Source organism: Fusarium redolens, assembly GCF_020744475.1.
Source record: "Fusarium redolens strain MPI-CAGE-AT-0023 chromosome Unknown BKA55scaffold_27, whole genome shotgun sequence".
NCBI classification, from domain to species: Eukaryota; Fungi; Ascomycota; class Sordariomycetes; order Hypocreales; family Nectriaceae; genus Fusarium; species Fusarium redolens.
This window is the reverse complement of record NW_025763690.1, coordinates 99,846-119,226: the sequence shown is the minus strand read 5'-3', so window position 1 is coordinate 119,226 and position 19,381 is coordinate 99,846. Positions and strand designations below refer to the sequence as shown.

Genomic DNA, 19,381 nt, shown 5'->3' with positions numbered 1-19,381 from the left:
AAATGACACCCGGAAACACCAGACACAGAATGAAGTTCAGCTTTAGCAAACAATCTCTCTTTGAGCTTGGAAAATACTGTTCTTCGAACGAATGTGCATTATGACCTAATCGATCTCTATCTTGAGCCTCCCAATACCACGGTCAACACAAGCCTGTAGAGCCCGTCCCTTTTCCTTCTCAAGCAGCGCTGTGCTCTTGTAATCAACCTTCCCCTCACAGACTGTGACTTTACAAGCACCGCAAGCTCCAGATTTACACGAGTATAATACATCAAAGCCCGCGTCATTGAGTACGTCTAGTAGTGTCTTGTTTGGAGGAATCGTCATCGTTTCGTGTCTGTTCGAGTCCGGCTCATCGACTTGGACCTCGAAGGCTTCACCAAACTCACCACCTCCACCGTTACCGAAATCCTCAAAATGAAGCATGTGTTCTGGATATCCAAGTTCATTGGCAATATTTGCACATTCTTTCATCATGCCTGAAGATCCGCACGAGAATATGCGTGCGTTGTATGTCCCATTGTGGCTGGGCTTCGGTATGACGTTTCTAATATCGAGTCGTTCACTCTCTGATCGACAATAAAAAGTGGTTTTGTCTTTCGGAAGTTGATCAAGAAAGGCGGCCTCTCCAATACTTCGAACGGCATAATGAAGATGGTATGGCAGGCCTTTGCTCTCCCAGTCACGCATCGATGGGAGAAAGGCCGTTATTCCGATCCCTCCGACGATCAGAATACGTGTCAAGCTCTCGGTGCATTTTTCGTCATTTTCTTGCGCACCAGGGTTTATTCCAGGATACATTTCAATCTCGTCGCCAATATTCAGCTCGTTGTGTAAATAGGCCGAACCTCCTCGTGATTGTCGATCGAGAGACACGCCCAGGCTAAACTTGTATATATCGCCGTCGACAATCGAGTACGATCGCTCAAATTTGGTTTCGCGTCCGAATATGATCTGAGCAAAAGCGTAAGGTTCGAATGCTGGGTTGGCAAGAGTTAGAGGCTCCTTCAAGGCAAATGTGAGCATCCTCACACGCTCAGCGACGAGGCGAGCGTCAACCAGAGTGTATGTCTTTGGAGCACTCCTCAATCTCTCTTTAGCAATATCCAGAAAGAGATCTGTCATAGGAAGTTGCGTGCATTCCGCCAACAGATGAAGGGAGACATTTCTCGCTCTGATGACGCGCTGGACGTTCAAGACAGACCATTCAGGATACGGTCGATCTAGTAAAGAGATCGTGTCTCCCTTACAGATATTGCCTGTTTTCAAGACCCGCATGTTCCAGCCTGCTCGTCCTGTTCGTATCGTCCGTTTTAGAGCCCTCGGCCATTTGAATCGGGAGTTGAGTTTGAAGCACGGATGACGTGGTTCGCTAACCTCGAGAAGAACGTCTTTGCCAAGTTGGTATATGTCGCCGATACAAACATTGTCGTCGTTCATGTTCGTGGTGACAAGATTCTCGCCGTATGCTCCGACATCGTACAGATCTGGCTCTGGTGGGTTCTCGGCTCGCCAGTCTGGGTAGTGGTCTGGGTTATACTGATGCACTGCGCGCTCTGTGCCGCCGTGTCTGCTGGAAGCGTGTTCGTCCCCCAGCACGCCTGTCGCACTGCAGAATATAGGTCCATCATGTTGCTGTTTGTAGATAGCAGATGTGATTTCACCTCCAAGGGCGCCTTTCTTGACTCTTCCTGCTCTGACTTGCAAAAGAGCTCCGGGACTAGGAATAGGGGCAGGATCCAGATGGGACACAGTCTCCTTCGGGATATTTTTTGTTGACGGAACACCCATTGTACCCTAACTTATCCAAAAAGAATGGCTGTCTGTATTACTCAATCGACACATCCTCTTGTCATATGAAGTCTTATCGACAAAACCGCTGTACTAAAATGTATGGCTCTCTCCATTTTTTTTATTACCCGACCGTTACGCGGAAGTTCCGATGACACCGGGTAACTTACGGAAACTTCCGCGATGCTTGACCGCAGTGATCGTGGTTAGACCAGTGCTCTTGTCCAATCAATCTCGGAATAAAGTGCGATGACTAATATTACATGCGGCCCTCGAGATAGTTGGGGAAGCGGATACGGCATTCGGAGAGGCAACTCTTACGGAGAGCAAATATTCCGCTAGCTACAGGGTAGGTCACCCTCGAAACAACGCTCTCATTACGGCCAAACAGTCGAATGAAGGTACCACGATCAACGCAAAGGAATATAAATACCACGAAACCCATGATAAATCATGACTAACAGGAGCCTTGGCGGTAGTAGTATGAGTGAGCGTGCAAGCAACATTAAACATATTAAGGGAAAGATATCGTGAAAGTTTACTGCAACAGAATGGTTATAGTCGGTTAAATCATGTGGCATAACAGCAATGTCCCAGTCGAGTGCAATCCTTACATGCGGAAAAGGGTTTTCATTGGCCAGTGAAGGTTCGCATACTTAAATACGAATATCCACTGGTGTAATATAATATACTTCCGCGATTTCCGTATTGGATCCATTCTTAAACTTTCTTTCGAAAGGACATAGTAATGTGACCGCCAGACAAACTTTAGCTCTCGGTCAAATTCTACTTGGAAAGGACGCATGTTCACCTATAGACTTCTCAATTGCGAGGGCGAAATGAGAGAAAAGATCTGCCATGGCAAGCGAATCTGCCTATCGATTAATACATACTGTTTCAACATCCAGCTCTATGACTGTCCACTAGCCATAAATCCTGTGTTAGGCACAAATCTTGTCAAACTGGCAGATATATACAAGGCTTAGTAAAGCTATAGATCATGAGGAGCCGTAATCAAAAGCACGGCAGTTCGAAGTGTCAGTTCATTCCTGTCAAGTGGGGGGAGTAAACGAAAGGTAATTCCGTGGAGACAAGGCTAGAGCAACGCAACTACCATAGATGGAGTGGATCGATTCATCTCCTGGTTTCACAATACCGCCTTGTCACCCTTGTAATACATGACGAGAGAGTCAGATCATATGGTAGTTGGCTCATGCTTTAAGGGGCGGTGACGAAGTGGTGATTGAAGATTGAAGATAAAAAGGGATGCTCTTCCTCCTTGAAATCGATCCTGGCTATCATCAAGCAGCCTTCTTCGGTTTATATCCTCTTTGAAACAAATAATCACAATGGCAGCTACTATCAAATCACTCGTTCTTAGCTTCTTTCTCGTCCAAGCTGTACAAGGGTACATATTCTATCTGCGATTCCCTTGTATTCACATCCATACTAACACAACAGATAAGTTCAAAGGACCATAGCAGTCACAACTGCTGCCTGCACACTCCTGAAGGATGGATCCCCCGAAACGATTGGACCAAGGCTGTCTGTGCTATGCGCTGGGGTTCTGTCGTAAGTACCTAATTTCAGTATTAGAATGATGTGTTGACGATATTATCAGGCGACCTTTGATGGTGTTAAGTGCATCCAAAAGCCAGGAAATGTTATCAGCGGTGATGACTTCTATACTGCGTGCAAGCTGTATGGTGCTACAAATGGCTATGGAGATGACTGGGAGAAGGGTGCAGGATATCGTGGCACTTGCTCTTAGGTCTGGATGTCTGCGGTGAATATGGGCTTTTCATCGGACACTCCGGTTTTCTCACTTGCCTCACCAGAGTTATTATTTCTAGTACTAGATATAAACGCGAGGTTTGATAAAAATAGATGGATTGCTTTCAGATTGTAGTCTTTCTCAACAAATCAAGGTGGTGTGTACTTGCGAATCCCTCTATCTGAGAATGTGACAGGGGCGATCAGGCATGTTGGTTCTGTTATGTTGGAAGCCTAATAATTCATGCCACCATGTCCTTTCCCCTCTTTCGTTTTTATGTCTCTTTCTTACCCAAGATAATCATCAGCCAGCTCATTCTACCGGAAGTAACGACACAAGTAGATATGGAGTCGACAGAATACGATGTACTACCGTACGGAGGATCAGTCGCAGAACTATACGACACCGCTGCTGACACCAAATGACATAGAGAGCGGGAGCCCATACCAAATAGGGAATGGGGTGCCAGCATTGTCATATTTCAGCAGAGACTCATCATGAAGTTTGGTAGAAAGGTCCGACCCGTCGAAGCCCATAACATGCTTTACGTGGCAAGGTATACTACCATACCAGTACCCAAGGTCTACGCCATCTATCAGAGAAACGTGAAAGAGAAAACCATCACATATATTCTCATGGAATATATACTAGGAAAGTCGCTAGTAGATTTGAGGGACGAAATTGATCAGACACGCAAGACATCAATTGCCCGTACACTTCGCTCATATTTCGATCAGCTCCCACAATTGTAGCACCCCGGATACTTTGGCACAATCCACGGTGGTCCACCAATGCAAGACGACGTTACAGAGCCATTCCAAACCGAAAAAGAGTTCGTCGATGCTATCATTCGATGATACGCAAATGAGCTTGGCCCAAGAGGAGCTCACAAGGTTCGGTACTACCAACGGGTTTTCCCAACCATCTTCGACGGTGATGATAGTCCCGTATTCTCACATAGCGACCTCCAAAGGAAGAACATTATGGTATCGGACGATGTTTATTCCCATTAATTTCACAGTAACCTATGGTGGACATGTCGGCCTGTCAAATAAGATGGCTGGGTACCTGGTCTCAATCTCTAATGCATCAAGGTGAGTCTTATCCACCTGCCATGGAGGTATTGGCTTCAAATGTCTATCAACACGAAGTTGACTGCAATAGTGGAATCGGGCGTATCCTGCCGGGATGTATAGCAGATAAATTTGGCAGCTTCAACGTGTCAATAGCAGCCGCAACTCTTTCAACGATCTTCATGCTGGCATTGTGGCTGCCGGGCATAGCCATGAGTCAGCTATCGCTTTTGCCGCCTTGTTCGCATTTAGTTCCGGCACGTACACAGCTATCAGCCCTGCATTGGTAGCGCACTTTTCGGACCTCAAAGAGATAGGCACCCGTTCTGGGACCATGTACGCGTTCATGTATGTGGCTGCCCTCACTGTCCGCCCAATTGGGGGGGGGGGGGGCTTTGATCTCGAGCGCAGACGGGAGCTATTGGAAGCTCCAAGTTTTTTGCTGGCCGTATGCTTGGTGCTGGGACAGCGTTTTATGCCGCTGTCCGGCTGTACCTAACGAAAGGCAGGCTATGGGAGAAAGTCTGATGTCTCCTCTACTATAGTGTGATGTTGATAGAAAGCAAGTAGGGGCGGAGGTTATCGCCACTACCAATTGGCACCTCGATGTCATTGATAACACCAGTCAATGTAAGCATCCATAAATAAATAGAAGTTCGGTCCTTTCGTTCTACGCTAGAACCCTCTAAGCTTGGGGTAGAGTGCCCGTGACAACGTTGCGTTGCGATTGGGGAGGCTACACATAGAAACGTTGCAGCTAATACTTTCTTAGGCAAGAGCCAATCAAGAAGTAGTAATGTCAGCCTCCAGGGGAGCGCCACTCGGTAAATGCCATTTCCTAACCTACGCTACTGCTAGCAGTACCAATTCCCAAGAATCCAAATCTTCCTAGATGATCAGCATCATGGATGTTGGAGCTGTAGCTCTTGTGTATACAGAAAAGACATTGAGCAAGGCGATTAACATCAGTGCGTGAGTTGAGTTCTATGGGTTTGATATTCTCGTGTCTACTCATACTCAAGGCCAGCTAAACTTGTCTCGCGTCATTGGCTGCGGCAACGCTTCCAACACCGACTTCATCACACAACCCAAGCAAATGGCCCCAATGTTACACTATAATACACAGCCACTAGCCAGTATATTACACAATGGCAACTCGTCAGATAGTTGTGATCTTGCGAAACTTTCCATTATATCCTCTTATAGCCTTTTGTAGCTAATTTGGGCTCTGGTTAATCTCATTCAGATATTCGGTCCTTTACCTTGGAGCATTTACGGTTGATGCCGATTGTCGTATTGCAGACCTTTAATGCCCGCTGTCGCGAGGGTCTCGCAATTTGGATATTGCCATTCCCGACTATAAATATCAGTTGATTAATTCCCAGGACCAAATGGATCAACTCGACAGCTCCCAATCACACAAACACAACAGTCCAAGACATCTTTATTTCTTCTTCCCTGCCGCACCATCGTCCCTACGACAACGATTACACAACTCTTCATCATGCTCTTCAACAACCTCATTGTCGGCTTTGCTCTCAGCGTCGCTGCCAGCGCCCTTCCCCAGGCATACCCCAATAAGTGTGGCGACCAAGTCTGCCCTGCGGACAAGCCCAAATGCTGTGAGGTCATTGTCAACGGCGTCGCTGAAATCGGATGCTTTGAGGAATGCCCTGCTCCGCCCTCAGCCCAAGCAAAACTTCGGCCCCGCGAGCAGCCCGCGGCCACTACGGCAGCATCCCCGTCCATTCCCACCTTTGGTCCCAAGTGCGGAGACTCTTTTTTCTGCCCCGTGGGCCAAGTCTGCTGCCCTGATGCCCTCTACCACTGTGCAGACCCTGACAAGGTCAGCCAAGAGTGCCCTCAGTAGTTAGCGAAGGATGGCAAATTCGCAAGCTTTCTGAGCCAGTAATAAGACAGTTTGTTCTGAAACTAGACTGGGCTGCTCTTGCAACATCAAGGGGGACTGGGTTATTTTTGGCCTTTTTCTTCTCTACTTCGTTACATCTCTTGTGTCACTATATGAAAATCGGGGTATACAATGGGGTTGCCATGACTGTAATTAGACTTTTTGCTTGCGGAGCGGCAAGGGTATGGTTTGGTTACAAGATAATTTCTTCAATAGAACTCATTGTATTTTCCATGATGCCATTACAAATTTGCAGTAATCTGATGTCAGACACAACTCTCAACCCTCAATGCCATCGCCCTCACCTTCGCTGCCTCCAGAACCCCGGAAGCGAGCTACAGCTTGCGTTTTCATCATAAACAAATAGGGGGTTGCTGTAGCCCTTGGACGGTCCAAAGGGAATGAACTAAAGGAGAGACTATGGCTAATTAGACCAGCCTCAGGAAGGGACCGACCGCGTCGAACTCGGGTATTTCGAATGATAGAAAATGGGCGGTTGATTGAAGGTGGAAGAGGCATAGGTTAACTTCAATACCATAATTAAGGCTGCAGTGATATGCTATTTTAAGAAAAGTCTTCAATCGTTTACATGTTCCTCTAATGTTTAAAGCGCCAAAACCTAAAGCGGTGAGAGACTGATCTTTGATTTAGGCCTGCCAGTTCCTGTAGATCCTCGCTTGCCTTATTCTCGATATGCTTTTGTCCTACTTCGGTTTCATTGATTACTGCTGGTATAGTTGTGGTATATACCTCCGTCACTCTCTCCTGTACAGAGTCTGTCGCGCTTCTCTGGGCCTAACCGAGCGAATCAAATTAGCACCAGGGGTTCTGTTGATAGAGGAAATGACTTCAAATGAGAAATGCTTACCTCACGATGTAGTTTGTTGAGTTCAACCTCGCCAAACTCTGCTACCCTCTTTCAAGGTTATTGAAGCAGCTTTGGAATTCTCCTCTAGCGGTGTTGGTTTCATAGCATCTGCCGACTCTTATAATTTTGTTTCGTGAAAATGGAAGTCATAACACTTTCTTCACTTGGATGGTTGTGTCTCATAAGCTTGGTGTGCGGGATTACCTGCGCGCTAATGATTCCGGATGTCAAGGTGAAGGAAAAGTTTCAAGCTGGTATTACCATTCTCACATTATCTGGCTCTTGGGTCAGACACAGCAAGGTGGCGAAGCTACTGGTATTGTCTGGTAGTAATGATTGGATAAATGAGAGGGCTGATGGTCCACAGACCCTGGAGAAGTTCAAATATCCAGGAGTTATCTCACACGCAAAGACCTTTGCGGCGCGAGAGCTGGCCGCTATATATGGTCATGAAAACGCAGTATTTGCCTTCCCGTCCACCAAGAAAGACGACCTTCTCCACGCCATGTGGTGCGCATGTGCATTGGGAAACCAAAGCATGGCCGAGACGATATGGCGCCATCACAAGCAGAGATCATATTTCAAGAGACATGCAAACCCAACAAAGATGGTCAGCACGTTCCACGCACCGCCACTTCACTTAGCTGTCACTTCCGGAAATCCTGCACTTGTCGCATATCTGCTTGAGCGTGGTTTTGTTGTCAATGATAAGCGAACTGCCGACCGCTCGCCGTATAGCTCTCCTGCGCACTATGCCGCTATAACTGGCTCTGCAGAGATTCTTTATCTCTTGAAGAGTAGCGGAGGTGCAATGACGAGCTTGGACTTCCGGAACCGGACTCCGCTTTCCTATGCCGTTGAGTATGAGCATTCAGAGGCAGCTCTGTTTTTGGTGAAGCACGCGCCTATATACCAAAGCACTAGCAAAGATGCCGTGACGTTCCACCTCGGTTCAGGTCATCGAAAATATGTAAAAGGTTGGAATGTGATAAGTAAAGAGATAAAGGATATTCTCAAACAGATGGGGATATAAACAAGGTTAAATACTAACATCTTAAGTTATAAAGAATATAAAGATGTTATTGATTACCTGTGAAGCTATAATCCTTACAGTTGCCAAATAAACAGCAAAGCTTATCTATATTGAGAGAATGACTTAAGATGCTAGACCAGGTTGGTAAATCAATACAGTACGCAATTATTAGATCGTCTGAGATTGTTCATAGACGTTGACAAACATTATAAGCGTAGTTATATGCCGTTCTGATTGGCAGTAAGTTGCCGCGCCAGCAGCTAAAAAATAGTAAGCAGGGTCTAAAGGGCCCGAAAAGTCTCCGCAGCTGATTATATCAGCCTCGTCGTATCCCGATAAACGAAAATATTACAATGCACAAGAACTACACTTTTCATAGCGACGACTAAGATGACACGGAATATTCTCATCGTCGGTGCTACTGGCCAGCAAGGCAAAGCCACCATCCACGCGTTATACAAAGCTCTCAACGAACCATCTCAACAGCAAGACATCAGGATTCTTGCTTTGACGAGGTCCATCGCATCTCCAAAGGCCCAGGCACTTCAAACAGAGTACCCATCAATCACCCTTGTGCAAGGAGACATCCAAAAACCGCAATCCATTTTCGAACTGCACCCTAACATCTCATCAATCTTTATCGTCACAGTCCCACCAAACGATGAGGCGCAAGCACTGCCTCTCATTGAAGCAGCAACAGCGCATCTATCAGTTGATCACATCGTCTTCTCCAGTGTCGATCGTGGAGGCGACGAAGTTAGCTGGAGCCAACCAACTGAGATTCCTCACTTTGCCGCCAAGCACCGCATTGAGCTCCGACTACGGGAATTATGTGAAGAGAATAACAAACAATGGACGATTCTGAGACCGACTGGATTTATGGATAGCTATAACCCTGGTTTCTTTGGTCAGATGATGGCATCCCTTTGGGCTAAAGGTATGCCAAGAGATCGCAAGATGCAACTGGTTAGCACTCATGATATCGGCGTTTTTGCAGCAAAGGCGCTTTTGAACCCGGAGGCTTGGGCGGGAAAGGCACTAGCATTGGCGGGTGATGAGTTGAGCTTCTCTGAACTTCAGGAGATATTCCGGGAAGTGGTTGGAGAGGAACTACCACAGACTTATAAGGTTGTAGCATACCCTGTCCTATGGATGGTCAAAGACGCGTCTAAGAGCTTCGAGTGGTTCAGGGATGCGGGCTGGAAGGCGGACATCACTGCCTTGCGAGAACAAGAACCAGGTCTTCAAAGTTTTGCGGCTTGGCTCCGAGAGTCGAGTAAATGGAAGTGTGTTTAAATCCAAGGTTTTGGGGTTTTCGGGTAACAATAGATCTGTAGCAGGTGCAATTTGCCTTTTATATCGATAAAGATAGTGAAGAATTCCACCATTTTAGTACCAGGAGTTTTAGCTGAACCTCAAAGAGGCTTCCGTCCCCATACAACCTTCTGCCTAAAATACGAGTGAATCTTGGGCGATCGGATTTCACGTCTGAAGTGTGAGATAAACACAATGACCTCTTCCTCAGTCCAGCCAAGCGCAGTAGCCATATGAAGCACAGTTCCCTGTGCGTCTTGTTCAAAAGCAGCCTGCATAAACTGCCCAACACTTCGTTGCTTTGGATCCTTTGGCCAGCCTCCAACTGGGTTCTATGATAACATTAGTCTGTCCTGACGCTGACCCTAGGTTGAAGACCTACCTTGAAATCCCTCTCTTCTATGTCCACAAACCCCGCTTCTCTCATACCTTCTCTCTGGATGTTTTCTTCGAATATCGTAAAAGGTCGACCGATCTTGCGTCCACCTTCGACGAAGAACTTCTCCCACTGGCTTAACGCACTGCCTGGTAGAACTGTACCGTCATCGCTTTCGACACGCGAGGAAGGCTCGTAGCTCTCGATATAGCCCCCTGGTTTGAGGCATTTATAGGCTTCCTTAAAGAGTGCCTTCCAATCTGCGATGCTTCCCACGAGCCAGCGCATATGAATGTAGTCGAAGGAGTTGGGCTGGAGAGTCCATTCTTCGGTACAGTCTTCAATTTGGCTGGGATAAAATGGTATTATCAGTACGAGTTAGACGAAGATCTCATTCTTGGTTCGCGAGTGCTTACAACTCTAGATTTGGTGGGATCCAACCAGGTTGGATCGGCGCAAGATCAGTCCCGATGACGGAAGCATTCGGGAACCTGTCAGCGAACTCCCTTTGTATCATGTGAGCCTGAGTTACTCTTCAGTTCCATGGGTTAGCGTGAGCTTACATGGCCCAGATACCTATCAGATTGTCAATTACCCAGTCCAGTATTCGTGTAATTTACTTACCCGTTCCCGTTCCAATGTCCAGAGCTGTCTGCAATGCCATGTTAATCAGCACAAATCACGTTCGTACTGGGTCCACCTACCTGAATATCATCCGATATTGGCGCCAGGTACAGCTTGTCATTCATTAAGAGAGTGAGTACATGGTGGCTACACGTGAAAGTCGTCAGCTAGGATCAAAGCCATCCTAATCAGACTAACTTGATATCCATGGCTTCTTGGCCAGTATCGTCGATAGGACCCCTTGTCGCAGTCAGTCATAACAACCATGCTTCATCACTATAACGCACCAGTATTCGGGATTTCCCCGCTCACTCTGGTATGCTCTCCCATTGATTGTCCTATACTGAAGGATGCTGGATGTCAATGAGGCTGTTGAGCTCGCATTGTCAAGCACACCTGAGTCGTCATCCTCTGGCGCGTTTTCCTCCTTTGGCACAACCCAAGTAAGCAATAGCATTTCAACCACATTGTGAAGCTCACCCCTGGCAATTGAGACCAATGCTCTGGTGGGAGAAGACCGCTTTCCGCGGTGTCTGCAAGTGGCGGCGTTGACCCAGCTGAACCCGAATCCGCAGGCTTCTTGCGCGTAGGCGACGACATCTTTTGGTGTGGAATATCGAAGAGTGAAGAGAATTGAGAGCGACCTAGTGGACTGAGTAAATGATCATGATATTTGAACTGAAACTGCGGAGTCAAAAGTCCGATAATCCATGCATACTGATGTATCAATATGCGTTCAACCAACAACAGTGGATTGCTAGCCAATTGTATGTCTTGGAAACCCTTGCAACATGCATGCACATGCCGGAGAACTGGTCCGATATACATAAAATACATCATGTTATATGCTACTGAGTTATTTTTCTTGCGCAGATGTAACATGTGAGGAATGCTATTTGCTACAGAGGCGTTTAATGGTGTATTTACTGGTGCGCTACCCGGATTCGTTGTAATCAATGTGGCTGGCAGGAATAGCCTACAGGTGCGCCATGATTAGAGCAATCACAATGTCAAGTTTTATGTTCGTTATCATATCAGGATGTTCGTCAATGCACCACCGAACAGTGCCGAATGGCGAAGGTTGGTGAAGAGATAGAGGGCCACCTGTGACAGTGGCTACGACGTGGCGTGATGCCGTGTCAATCTTCGTTTCGCGGGCCGGGAAATTCTCCCCCGAGATGCAAGATTCGTCATCGATGAGCTTCTAGTTCCTTTTTATAGGAATTGGCTCCCTGGTGTTGAAGAGCGAGAAGATGCATGATACCTCCGAACAGAGAGGGGTGAGAGTATAGTATAGCGGTGAGGGTTGGAGACGACCTTGAGAAGGTTCTTCCTCACCACTCTCTTAGTATTGGCAATGAGAAAATGGCTTGAGGCTTTGTCAGCGAGATAAAGACTGGAAAGGGCGAGAAGATGAAAACAACTCAGGTATTGGTTGTAAGGAATGTGACACAGCGTGTTCGGCAGGATGCCAGAGGTAATGTATACTTCTCCTAGGTTCTAGCCTCAAATAACACAATGATATCAAGCTGAAAATCGGGGTCTTCTCACCTTGATAGACCCGGAACCTGAAGTTACTGGCCATACACTAAGATCTGCGTCGTTTCCTCGGTAGGGCCTCGGCAAGGCCCTGGCAGGTCCGAAGTCCTATCCCTGTACTTATCATAGAAAAGAAAACGCATCATCCAAGAACATTGACTCGTCATCGGTCGGACTTCTTACAACCCCTAGTCCGAAAAGAATTGTGATGCTTGTCTTCATGCGTGGATGGCTTTGCGAAACGTTAAGAGATACTACATCATTTATTAGAATTGGAAAAGGGAATGTGCATAACATCAATATATAAGAATGGACTGCATTTTGGAATTTCTAGATTGATTGTAGTAAATATATAGAAAAGTTGTATTGAACTCTGCAAATGACTATGCTAGGGGTTGTTTTATAGAAATCTTGGAAAATCCTCCGCCGTGTTTAACGAAACGCTTAATCTCTTCCAACGCAACCTCAGCAGTATCTTCCACTACACGGACCGGGGGTAAACGAAATCGCGTTCCGTAGTTCTCAATAGCCCAGTTCAAAGCTTTCCAAGCCTTATCATGGTCCGCAGGCCGTGCAGGAATAGAAATAGGATGAGGAGCTTCTGTAGGATGAATCACAAAGTCAACTTTGCTCACGGCAACGGGCATCGCGAAGCGTTTGCTTTCCCGGATGACTGTAGAAACAACCATGGTATCTTCCGATACAGCTTGTAGCATCTGATCGCCTGAGTTAGGAGCTCCCGCTGCGTCAAATGCGTATAAGAACTTGTCAAAGCGGAAGTCCCGCAGAGTTTTGGCGATAGACTCGTGGACGTTCTCATCTTTATAGTCAAATAAGTGTTCGACTCCAAGAGATCGGAGATGTTCAAATTGCGCTGGATTTGCTGTGACAAAGATGGGGGAGACACCACTTGCGATGGCGAATTGAAGGGCGCAGTATCCAACGGAACCTGTTGCCCCCCAGAGCAGAAACGGAGTCTTGTAGGCAGATCTTTCCTCCTGCATAGGGAGAGGAAATTTGAAGTGGTTGTATAGAGCGTCAGCTGCTGTCATGGCAACAACTGTCAAACTCGCTGCATCGGGTAATGGCAAGTTATCAGGGACTTTGAACAGCATATCTTCCGGGCATGTGATGTAAGCTTGATGAGCTCCATAATTGATAGATTGATGAAGACCTGCGGGCGTGTATCCGGCCACAATATCTCCAGGCTTATAGAGAGAGTTTGGCTTTGTAGTCTCAATGACTTGACCGCTAAAGTCATGACCCATAACGGTATTGTTCATTCCTAGGAAGGTCGCATGCTTGATGTCGGCAGGATTGACGCCCGAGTATAAGACTTTGATAAGTAATTCTCCGTTGCTTGGTGTTGGAAGGCCTTGTCGTTCGATGACTTTGGGATTGTTCTCCGAATCAATGAACAGTGCTTTGGTAATACTCGCGGCAGTCATTTTGATTGAATGTGGATAAAGTTTGAAAGGCAGATAAGGCTTTGGCTGAGAAGTAATTGGAGTTTTGTGAATTGAGTTTATGCGTGAAGACATCGTTTATAAAGCAAAGCTGAGATACATGACCTCGGTGTTTGAAGATTTCCATCTGCCGATTACATAATCCTGGTAAGTAACCGGACCAGCAGAAATATTCAGTGCGAGGGTCTAGTTTACAGCTCAAACACCAAGCTGATGGGGTGATTTGCGGAACTGGAAGTTGGTCTGAACGCTAGTGTTGATGCTTGTGGCGCATTTGAAGCGGATTGGGGACTGATTGGAGACAATGCAGAGGACAACGCCAAGAACAGCCTCCATTGGCATATATGCCTTGATCAACTGATTCAATCCCTCGATGATCTGACGTTTGTTGGTTGTATTGGTCGGCAGCTGGAGGCTAAATTCGGGAGGTCGCGGCGCTAGCAAGACATGGATGGTGACAGGATCAACATGGTGCTCGAGTCCGCGCACCTGAATATGGTGGCCTATCTGTGACAGGGTACGATAACTTAGGTATTACTCTCTGAACCTAAATCTGCAATGTGCCGTTTACGCCTGTTCGCAATGCTTGTGCAGGATGGGCCATATTTCTATCGCCTACCTACTAGTCCTGAACATCCATGACTCGGGACTCTTGTCCTTAACGGGAACGATTATATTAATTTATTTTCAAGACTGCTGGTCAAAAACATAACCTCATATGGCTCATATCATGAGCCTTCATTGTTCATACGCTCTTGATAATTTCCGTGGACGAAAATAGACGCCTACTAGTTCAGACCCATGTCAGATCTGGCATTGAAGAACATCAGTCGCTCAGACTCATCAACCGGCATAAATGGTTTAGCGAATGACCCCCACCATGCCGGGAAGCAATTGCATCGACAGCAATGCTGCGAACCTTGAAGGATAGGCAAAAGGCTTATGACTTTTTTGTCTCCACGGAAACTTTGCGGAGACATACTACCCGGAGACTTTTGGTCCAGCTGAACAAGAATGTAAAGCCATCCGACATATATAAGCTTATTTACCGGTTCTCAAAATGTATCTTCTTAAACTCTACTCTCCTATCATTCTGATCACTTCCTTTCCATCTTGAATCACTTCCAACTTAACTCCAAGAGACTGATTGCCAATCATGGGCGACAAGCTCAACATCATTGGTGACGAAGCCAAGGCACTTGGAGAGAAGAACAAAGAGCACTTTGAGTAGGTAGTCAATAGCAAAGACTGATCACGGGCTAACATCAACAGCCGAGTCGCCGCTGAAGTGTTCAAGCACCCGTGGATTCAGCGGCTATGTAATCAGATATCTGACGAGCTCAGAGATAACACTGACTGGATCGACATTCCAGAAAGGCCAGATGGAACCAAAATGCTCGATTATGCCTGTGGCAACGGCGTCGGTTCTCGCGTCGGTTCCCCCGTCTTTTTAGAAAAGAATACTTGGCTGACTGACCTGCCTAGGCACTCGCTGGATTTGTCTCCATCGTCAGAGGCATTGACATTTCATCCAAGATGGTTGAACAATACAACATGCTTGCAGAACTTTCCGGATTCAGTCCAGACAAGATGAGAGCTATAAACGGGGACTTGATGGACCCTGAAGCCTCGCCTTCCCCCGAGCTCAACACTCCAGAGTTCAACGACTTTGACTTAATCGTCATGTGTATGGCTCTCCATCATGTAAAGGACTATGCAGCTATGATTCAGAAACTGAGCGAAAAGCTTGTCCCTGGCGGCGTGCTTCTAATCATCGACTTGGTTGCTTCATCAGAGAGTGGCTGCCCTGAAGCCCCTATGGCTAAGGAATTATCTAACCATACCATGTCAAAAATGGGTTTTACTGAGATGGAGGTCAAGACTGCTTTTGAGAAAGCTGGTCTGGACGGTTGGTCTTGGAGATGGTGTTCTGAGAGATCTCAGGTTCCTGAAGAGATAGGTGGAGAGCAACAGGGCTTTTTCGCCCGGGGTTGCAAGGGCATCGGGGGTAGCGGGATTGGGCATCTGTAAGAGCTTTTCAGTTATATGTGAAAGAGAATAGTGCTTTATATGATAGTTGACGGATGTATGACCAGGGTTACATGAGCTCATATGCATAAGACCTAGGCATGAAAGTTTATATTTAACCTACAGGTTAGCCTTGAAGTAAACGGGTTACATCCAGTACAAGAATCGATCAGACTTCAATGATATGTTTGCTGTCTGTTGTCACTGGCCTATTAGTTCTGTCATCGCGGTGGTGGCTTCAGAGAGCTATTTGGGCTAGTGCTCGATATAGGTCCTGACAACATGGAAGCTTGTACATACGACCATACCTATCAGAGAACTCGGGATCCCGTCCGCTCTCCCATAGATAAGCTGATAAGGGGCGGATTAGTAGTTGGGTCGGTGACGACCAGCGAATCCCCGCTGTTGTATGTTTTTTTGGCGTTGACAGAAACTCGCTGTCTTTCTCTTCGTCGTGACTCCTCTTCAAGACTCCCTCGAGGTGCGCATCTCACACAGAACAACAACAGCATAAACTGTCAACCAATACGGAGCAACATGTTGCATAATTTCTGTCCTTTAGAATACTATGTATGTCACCGAGCTATTATTTTATCTTATCTGATCTAATCTGGTGGATCCACGCTGTTGCAAAATTGAGGCTAATGCAGGGTTCTCCACTTCCGTCATCGGCCAACTTTTTTCTCTCATTCTTGTCCGCCACTTTCATCTTGGCATCAAAAGGAAACATGCCTCATATCCAATCATGACTCCAAGACCATCCTCCAGGCCTCAAAGCCCTCGATCCTCAGAATCAGACGACGCACCTCTCCTCTCTCGTAGTCCCTCGCCGCAATCCCCCCCTCCCCCAAAACCACCAGTATCATGGTCCTCCCTCCCAAACAAAGGCCAACTCGCCGTCATCCTCCTCGCACGCCTCGCAGAACCTCTCAGCGAACGCTCCCTAGCATCTTATCTCTTCTTTCAGCTCCAATGGTTCAATCCCGATATTGACCCTTCTGAAATTCCTAAGCAGATGGGTTACATCACTGCTACGTTTGCGGCGGCTCAGTGTCTTACGTCCATGTGGTGGGGAAGAGCTGCTGATCATCCGAGACTGGGGAGGAAGCGGGTTTTGTTGATTGGACTGGGTGGTTCGTCTGTTTCGGCGTTGGGGATGGGGTTTTCGAGATCGCTTGGGGTGGCGTTCTTTTTTCGGTTTTGTGCGGGTGCGTTGAATGGGAATATCGGGGTTTTGAGAACAATGGTTTCTGAGATTGTTCCTGAGAAACGGTAAGTCGAAAACACTCCTAATACAACGATAATCAGCTCACTCTCTGCCTCAAGACACAAAACAAGAGCTTTCCTCCTGCTGCCGATATGCTTCAACGTTGGGGTGATCATTGGACCTTTGTTGACAGGTTTCATGGCCGATCCTGTTCACACGCTCCCTGGCATCTTTGGTCCAGGTTCTCTATTTGGTGGAGAGAAAGGCGTGCAATGGCTCGAGAAGTTCCCTTACGCACTTCCAAATCTCTTCTGCTTCTCTATCCTAATGTCCGCTTTTTTTCTGGTCATTCTGGGCCTTGATGAAACGCACTCGCATCTCCGACATCAACCTGATGCTGGACGCAGGCTCGGAAAGCTTCTGCTACGAATTATCCTTCGCCGAAAGAAGAATGAGCATCTTTACAGCTCTATCAATATTCAAGATACGTCTGAGGAACTGATGGATCATGACGCTGATCAAGAATCTGAAGAAAGTCAAAGACCAGCCAAGGCATACAGCAAAACGCGACCTCCGTTTCGAGACGTGTTGACAAAGAACGTCTGTCTCAACATGCTGCAGCGCTTCTTGCAATCCCTGCACGTCTCGGCTTTCAACTCAATCCTATTCAGTCTTCTGCCCACTCCAAAAGCAGACTCTGCAGATTTTCATCTGCCCTTTCGCTTCACCGGTGGTCTTGGTCTGTCAAGTGAGAGAATGGGTTTAGCCAACACGATCATCGGAACGATCGGCATCCCACTTCAACTCTTTATATACCCCAGACTCATTGGTAAGCTAGGCGTAAAAGCTTCATACAGTGCTTTTCTTCCACTAAGCATTATCGCATATTTCCTCCTGCCATATCTGGTTCTCTTGCCAGATAACAACGCTCTGGTTTGGACTAGTCTATCTGCAGTTCTGAGTCTGCAGGTACTGTCTCGAACATTTGTCAACCCTGCTACTATGATGCTTGTCAATGATTCAGCGCCGAGTCCGAATTTGTTAGGCACGGTGCATGGTTTGGCATCGAGCATTTCCAGCGCTGCTCGAATTATGGGACCTACTGTTGGTGGAACGTTGCTTGGATGGGGTCTTGCTCATAATCTTGTTGGACTGCCTTTATGGGTATTGACGATTTTGGCATCGGCAAATTGGGTTATCTTGTGGTGGATTGAGGATGTGAATATGTCTGAATGAGGTGTGCGGATAGACTTATCCATGATGAGATCAAGGATTGGATTCAGTATTCCTTCTACGAGAGATATATCTTTTGGGATTAGTGGATGGTTCCAAAGACCATTGCCACGAGTTCGCAATGTGAGTTCTTATATAGAAATCTAGCAATTGGCCTTCCAATCTCATTCTTAGTGACTTCCTCCGCCCCTAGCCGAAGGTCCTCGTCAGGACGTTAGCCCTCCTTAAGCTTTCGACCAACAATAACACGCTAATATGAGCTAGAATCGCAGATGGTAGACAAACGAATGTCCAACAAGTGTCCAGAACAACTTTCATTGATCATCCGGGCGATTGCCCCTTAGCTTTTCTCGAACCCTCTTTTGCCAATAGTCATAATGTATTCTCCCATACCCTCGCTCTCAAGCCTCCGAATCCTCATCACTATCCTCCTCCACAACAAGATCAATAACCAAAGCCGCCTTATCATTCAACCTATCAAGCTGAAACCCCGCCGCAAGCGCATCAGTCGCATCATGTACACAGCCTGCAACATCAAGCCCAATATCATTCTCCTTCAGCGCAAGACAAATCACTCTAAAATGCTCATGATGCAAATCCTCATCGTCGCCTCCGTCGAATATAAGCACAGCGTTGCGGTGGATAAGACAAAAATCTTCTTGTACGCCGGGATATTTCTTGATGGATGCTAGTTTGGCGGGTGTGCAGGATGAGCTGGCGACGAGTCGTGTGAAGATGCGCGCAGTGAGAAGAGCGTTGACGGGTGAGGGTGATTTGGGGGTGAATATTATCACATTGGGGGGTAACGTTGGAGTTTCTGAAGTATTTTCGGAAGGTAGATTTTGTGTCGTCATTGTGAAGGTGTAATTCAATTAGTTGGAGTTGGAGAGGTGTAGGTGACAGGGATTTTGAGGTGCAGAAAAAAGTGAATGAGAGCAAATTTGGGTTAAGGCGTGATGAGTCATCCAGTACAGGGTAGGTTTTACGCGGCAGTTGATAGCAAGAGAGCGTCAGTATGCAGTGAACGAACTGGAGAATAGCATAGAAAAGTCAAAAGACATCTCTTTATCCTGACGAAGAGTGTGCGATTACCAGGAGTTCGTTGAAATGTGTTCATTAATAGATTGAGATTACCGTATAAACTCG

The 19,381-nt window shown here is 46.8% G+C and overlaps 11 protein-coding genes across 11 annotated transcripts; 7 read left to right on the top strand and 4 right to left on the bottom strand.

Annotated features, from left to right (window-relative positions):
* Positions 1 to 105: 105 nt before the first annotated feature.
* BKA55DRAFT_655854 (pyruvate kinase-like protein) lies at positions 106 to 1,802 on the bottom strand (the record flags this gene model as incomplete). Its single annotated transcript, XM_046197434.1, has 2 exons — positions 258 to 1,802; positions 106 to 221 (listed from the first exon to the last, which is right to left on the bottom strand). The coding sequence occupies exons 1-2, from the start codon at positions 1,789 to 1,791 to the stop codon at positions 106 to 108; spliced, it is 1,650 nt and encodes a 549-aa protein (XP_046042173.1). The 5' UTR covers positions 1,792 to 1,802.
* Positions 1,803 to 3,140: 1,338 nt separating this feature from the next.
* On the top strand, positions 3,141 to 4,455 carry BKA55DRAFT_717297 (uncharacterized protein; the record flags this gene model as incomplete). The annotated part of the gene is made up of 4 exons (XM_046200917.1): positions 3,141 to 3,199; positions 3,258 to 3,363; positions 3,434 to 3,545; positions 3,905 to 4,455. 4 exons carry the CDS (start codon positions 3,141 to 3,143, stop codon positions 3,988 to 3,990), a joined length of 363 nt encoding a protein of 120 aa, XP_046042172.1. The 3' UTR covers positions 3,991 to 4,455.
* On the top strand, positions 4,173 to 5,029 carry BKA55DRAFT_584679 (uncharacterized protein). Its single transcript, XM_046194365.1, has 2 exons — positions 4,173 to 4,835; positions 4,904 to 5,029. Exon 1 carries the CDS (start codon positions 4,406 to 4,408, stop codon positions 4,661 to 4,663), a length of 258 nt encoding a protein of 85 aa, XP_046042171.1. The 5' UTR covers positions 4,173 to 4,405; the 3' UTR covers positions 4,664 to 4,835; positions 4,904 to 5,029.
* Positions 5,030 to 6,142: 1,113 nt separating this feature from the next.
* Positions 6,143 to 6,508, top strand: BKA55DRAFT_546061 (uncharacterized protein; the record flags this gene model as incomplete). The annotated part of the gene is made up of 1 exon (XM_046190878.1): positions 6,143 to 6,508. The coding sequence occupies one exon, from the start codon at positions 6,143 to 6,145 to the stop codon at positions 6,506 to 6,508; it is 366 nt and encodes a 121-aa protein (XP_046042170.1).
* Positions 6,509 to 7,554: 1,046 nt separating this feature from the next.
* Positions 7,555 to 8,448, top strand: BKA55DRAFT_546060 (ankyrin repeat-containing domain protein; the record flags this gene model as incomplete). The annotated part of the gene is made up of 1 exon (XM_046190877.1): positions 7,555 to 8,448. One exon carries the CDS (start codon positions 7,555 to 7,557, stop codon positions 8,446 to 8,448), a length of 894 nt encoding a protein of 297 aa, XP_046042169.1.
* Positions 8,449 to 8,781: 333 nt separating this feature from the next.
* Positions 8,782 to 9,847, top strand: BKA55DRAFT_584675 (uncharacterized protein). Its single transcript, XM_046194364.1, has one exon. The coding sequence runs from the start codon at positions 8,839 to 8,841 to the stop codon at positions 9,742 to 9,744; it is 906 nt and encodes a 301-aa protein (XP_046042168.1). The 5' UTR covers positions 8,782 to 8,838; the 3' UTR covers positions 9,745 to 9,847.
* Positions 9,848 to 9,863: 16 nt separating this feature from the next.
* On the bottom strand, positions 9,864 to 11,362 carry BKA55DRAFT_717295 (S-adenosyl-L-methionine-dependent methyltransferase; the record flags this gene model as incomplete). The annotated part of the gene is made up of 8 exons (XM_046200916.1): positions 9,864 to 10,094; positions 10,145 to 10,487; positions 10,555 to 10,671; positions 10,702 to 10,714; positions 10,763 to 10,790; positions 10,843 to 10,929; positions 10,961 to 11,030; positions 11,229 to 11,362. The coding sequence occupies 8 exons, from the start codon at positions 11,360 to 11,362 to the stop codon at positions 9,864 to 9,866; spliced, it is 1,023 nt and encodes a 340-aa protein (XP_046042167.1).
* A 1,322-nt stretch (positions 11,363 to 12,684) lies between these two features.
* Positions 12,685 to 13,816, bottom strand: BKA55DRAFT_743814 (chaperonin 10-like protein; the record flags this gene model as incomplete). Its single annotated transcript, XM_046201562.1, has 1 exon — positions 12,685 to 13,816. Exon 1 carries the CDS (start codon positions 13,747 to 13,749, stop codon positions 12,685 to 12,687), a length of 1,065 nt encoding a protein of 354 aa, XP_046042166.1. The 5' UTR covers positions 13,750 to 13,816.
* Positions 13,817 to 14,923: 1,107 nt separating this feature from the next.
* BKA55DRAFT_527888 (S-adenosyl-L-methionine-dependent methyltransferase) lies at positions 14,924 to 15,798 on the top strand (the record flags this gene model as incomplete). The annotated part of the gene is made up of 3 exons (XM_046188957.1): positions 14,924 to 14,994; positions 15,040 to 15,199; positions 15,253 to 15,798. The coding sequence occupies 3 exons, from the start codon at positions 14,924 to 14,926 to the stop codon at positions 15,796 to 15,798; spliced, it is 777 nt and encodes a 258-aa protein (XP_046042165.1).
* A 742-nt stretch (positions 15,799 to 16,540) lies between these two features.
* On the top strand, positions 16,541 to 18,238 carry BKA55DRAFT_527866 (major facilitator superfamily domain-containing protein; the record flags this gene model as incomplete). The annotated part of the gene is made up of 2 exons (XM_046188954.1): positions 16,541 to 17,067; positions 17,122 to 18,238. The coding sequence occupies 2 exons, from the start codon at positions 16,541 to 16,543 to the stop codon at positions 18,236 to 18,238; spliced, it is 1,644 nt and encodes a 547-aa protein (XP_046042164.1).
* Positions 18,239 to 18,354: 116 nt separating this feature from the next.
* Positions 18,355 to 19,214, bottom strand: BKA55DRAFT_215226 (uncharacterized protein). The gene has a single exon (XM_046185187.1). The coding sequence runs from the start codon at positions 19,087 to 19,089 to the stop codon at positions 18,637 to 18,639; it is 453 nt and encodes a 150-aa protein (XP_046042163.1). The 5' UTR covers positions 19,090 to 19,214; the 3' UTR covers positions 18,355 to 18,636.
* Between the last annotated feature and the right edge of the window lie 167 nt (positions 19,215 to 19,381).

Coding starts and splice junctions, on each gene's coding strand:
- BKA55DRAFT_584679 (XM_046194365.1), top strand. CDS start 4,406: ATGCTATCATTCGATGATACGCAAATGAGCTTGGCCCAAGAGGAGCTC.
- BKA55DRAFT_584675 (XM_046194364.1), top strand. CDS start 8,839: ATGACACGGAATATTCTCATCGTCGGTGCTACTGGCCAGCAAGGCAAA.
- BKA55DRAFT_215226 (XM_046185187.1), bottom strand. CDS start 19,089: ATGACGACACAAAATCTACCTTCCGAAAATACTTCAGAAACTCCAACG.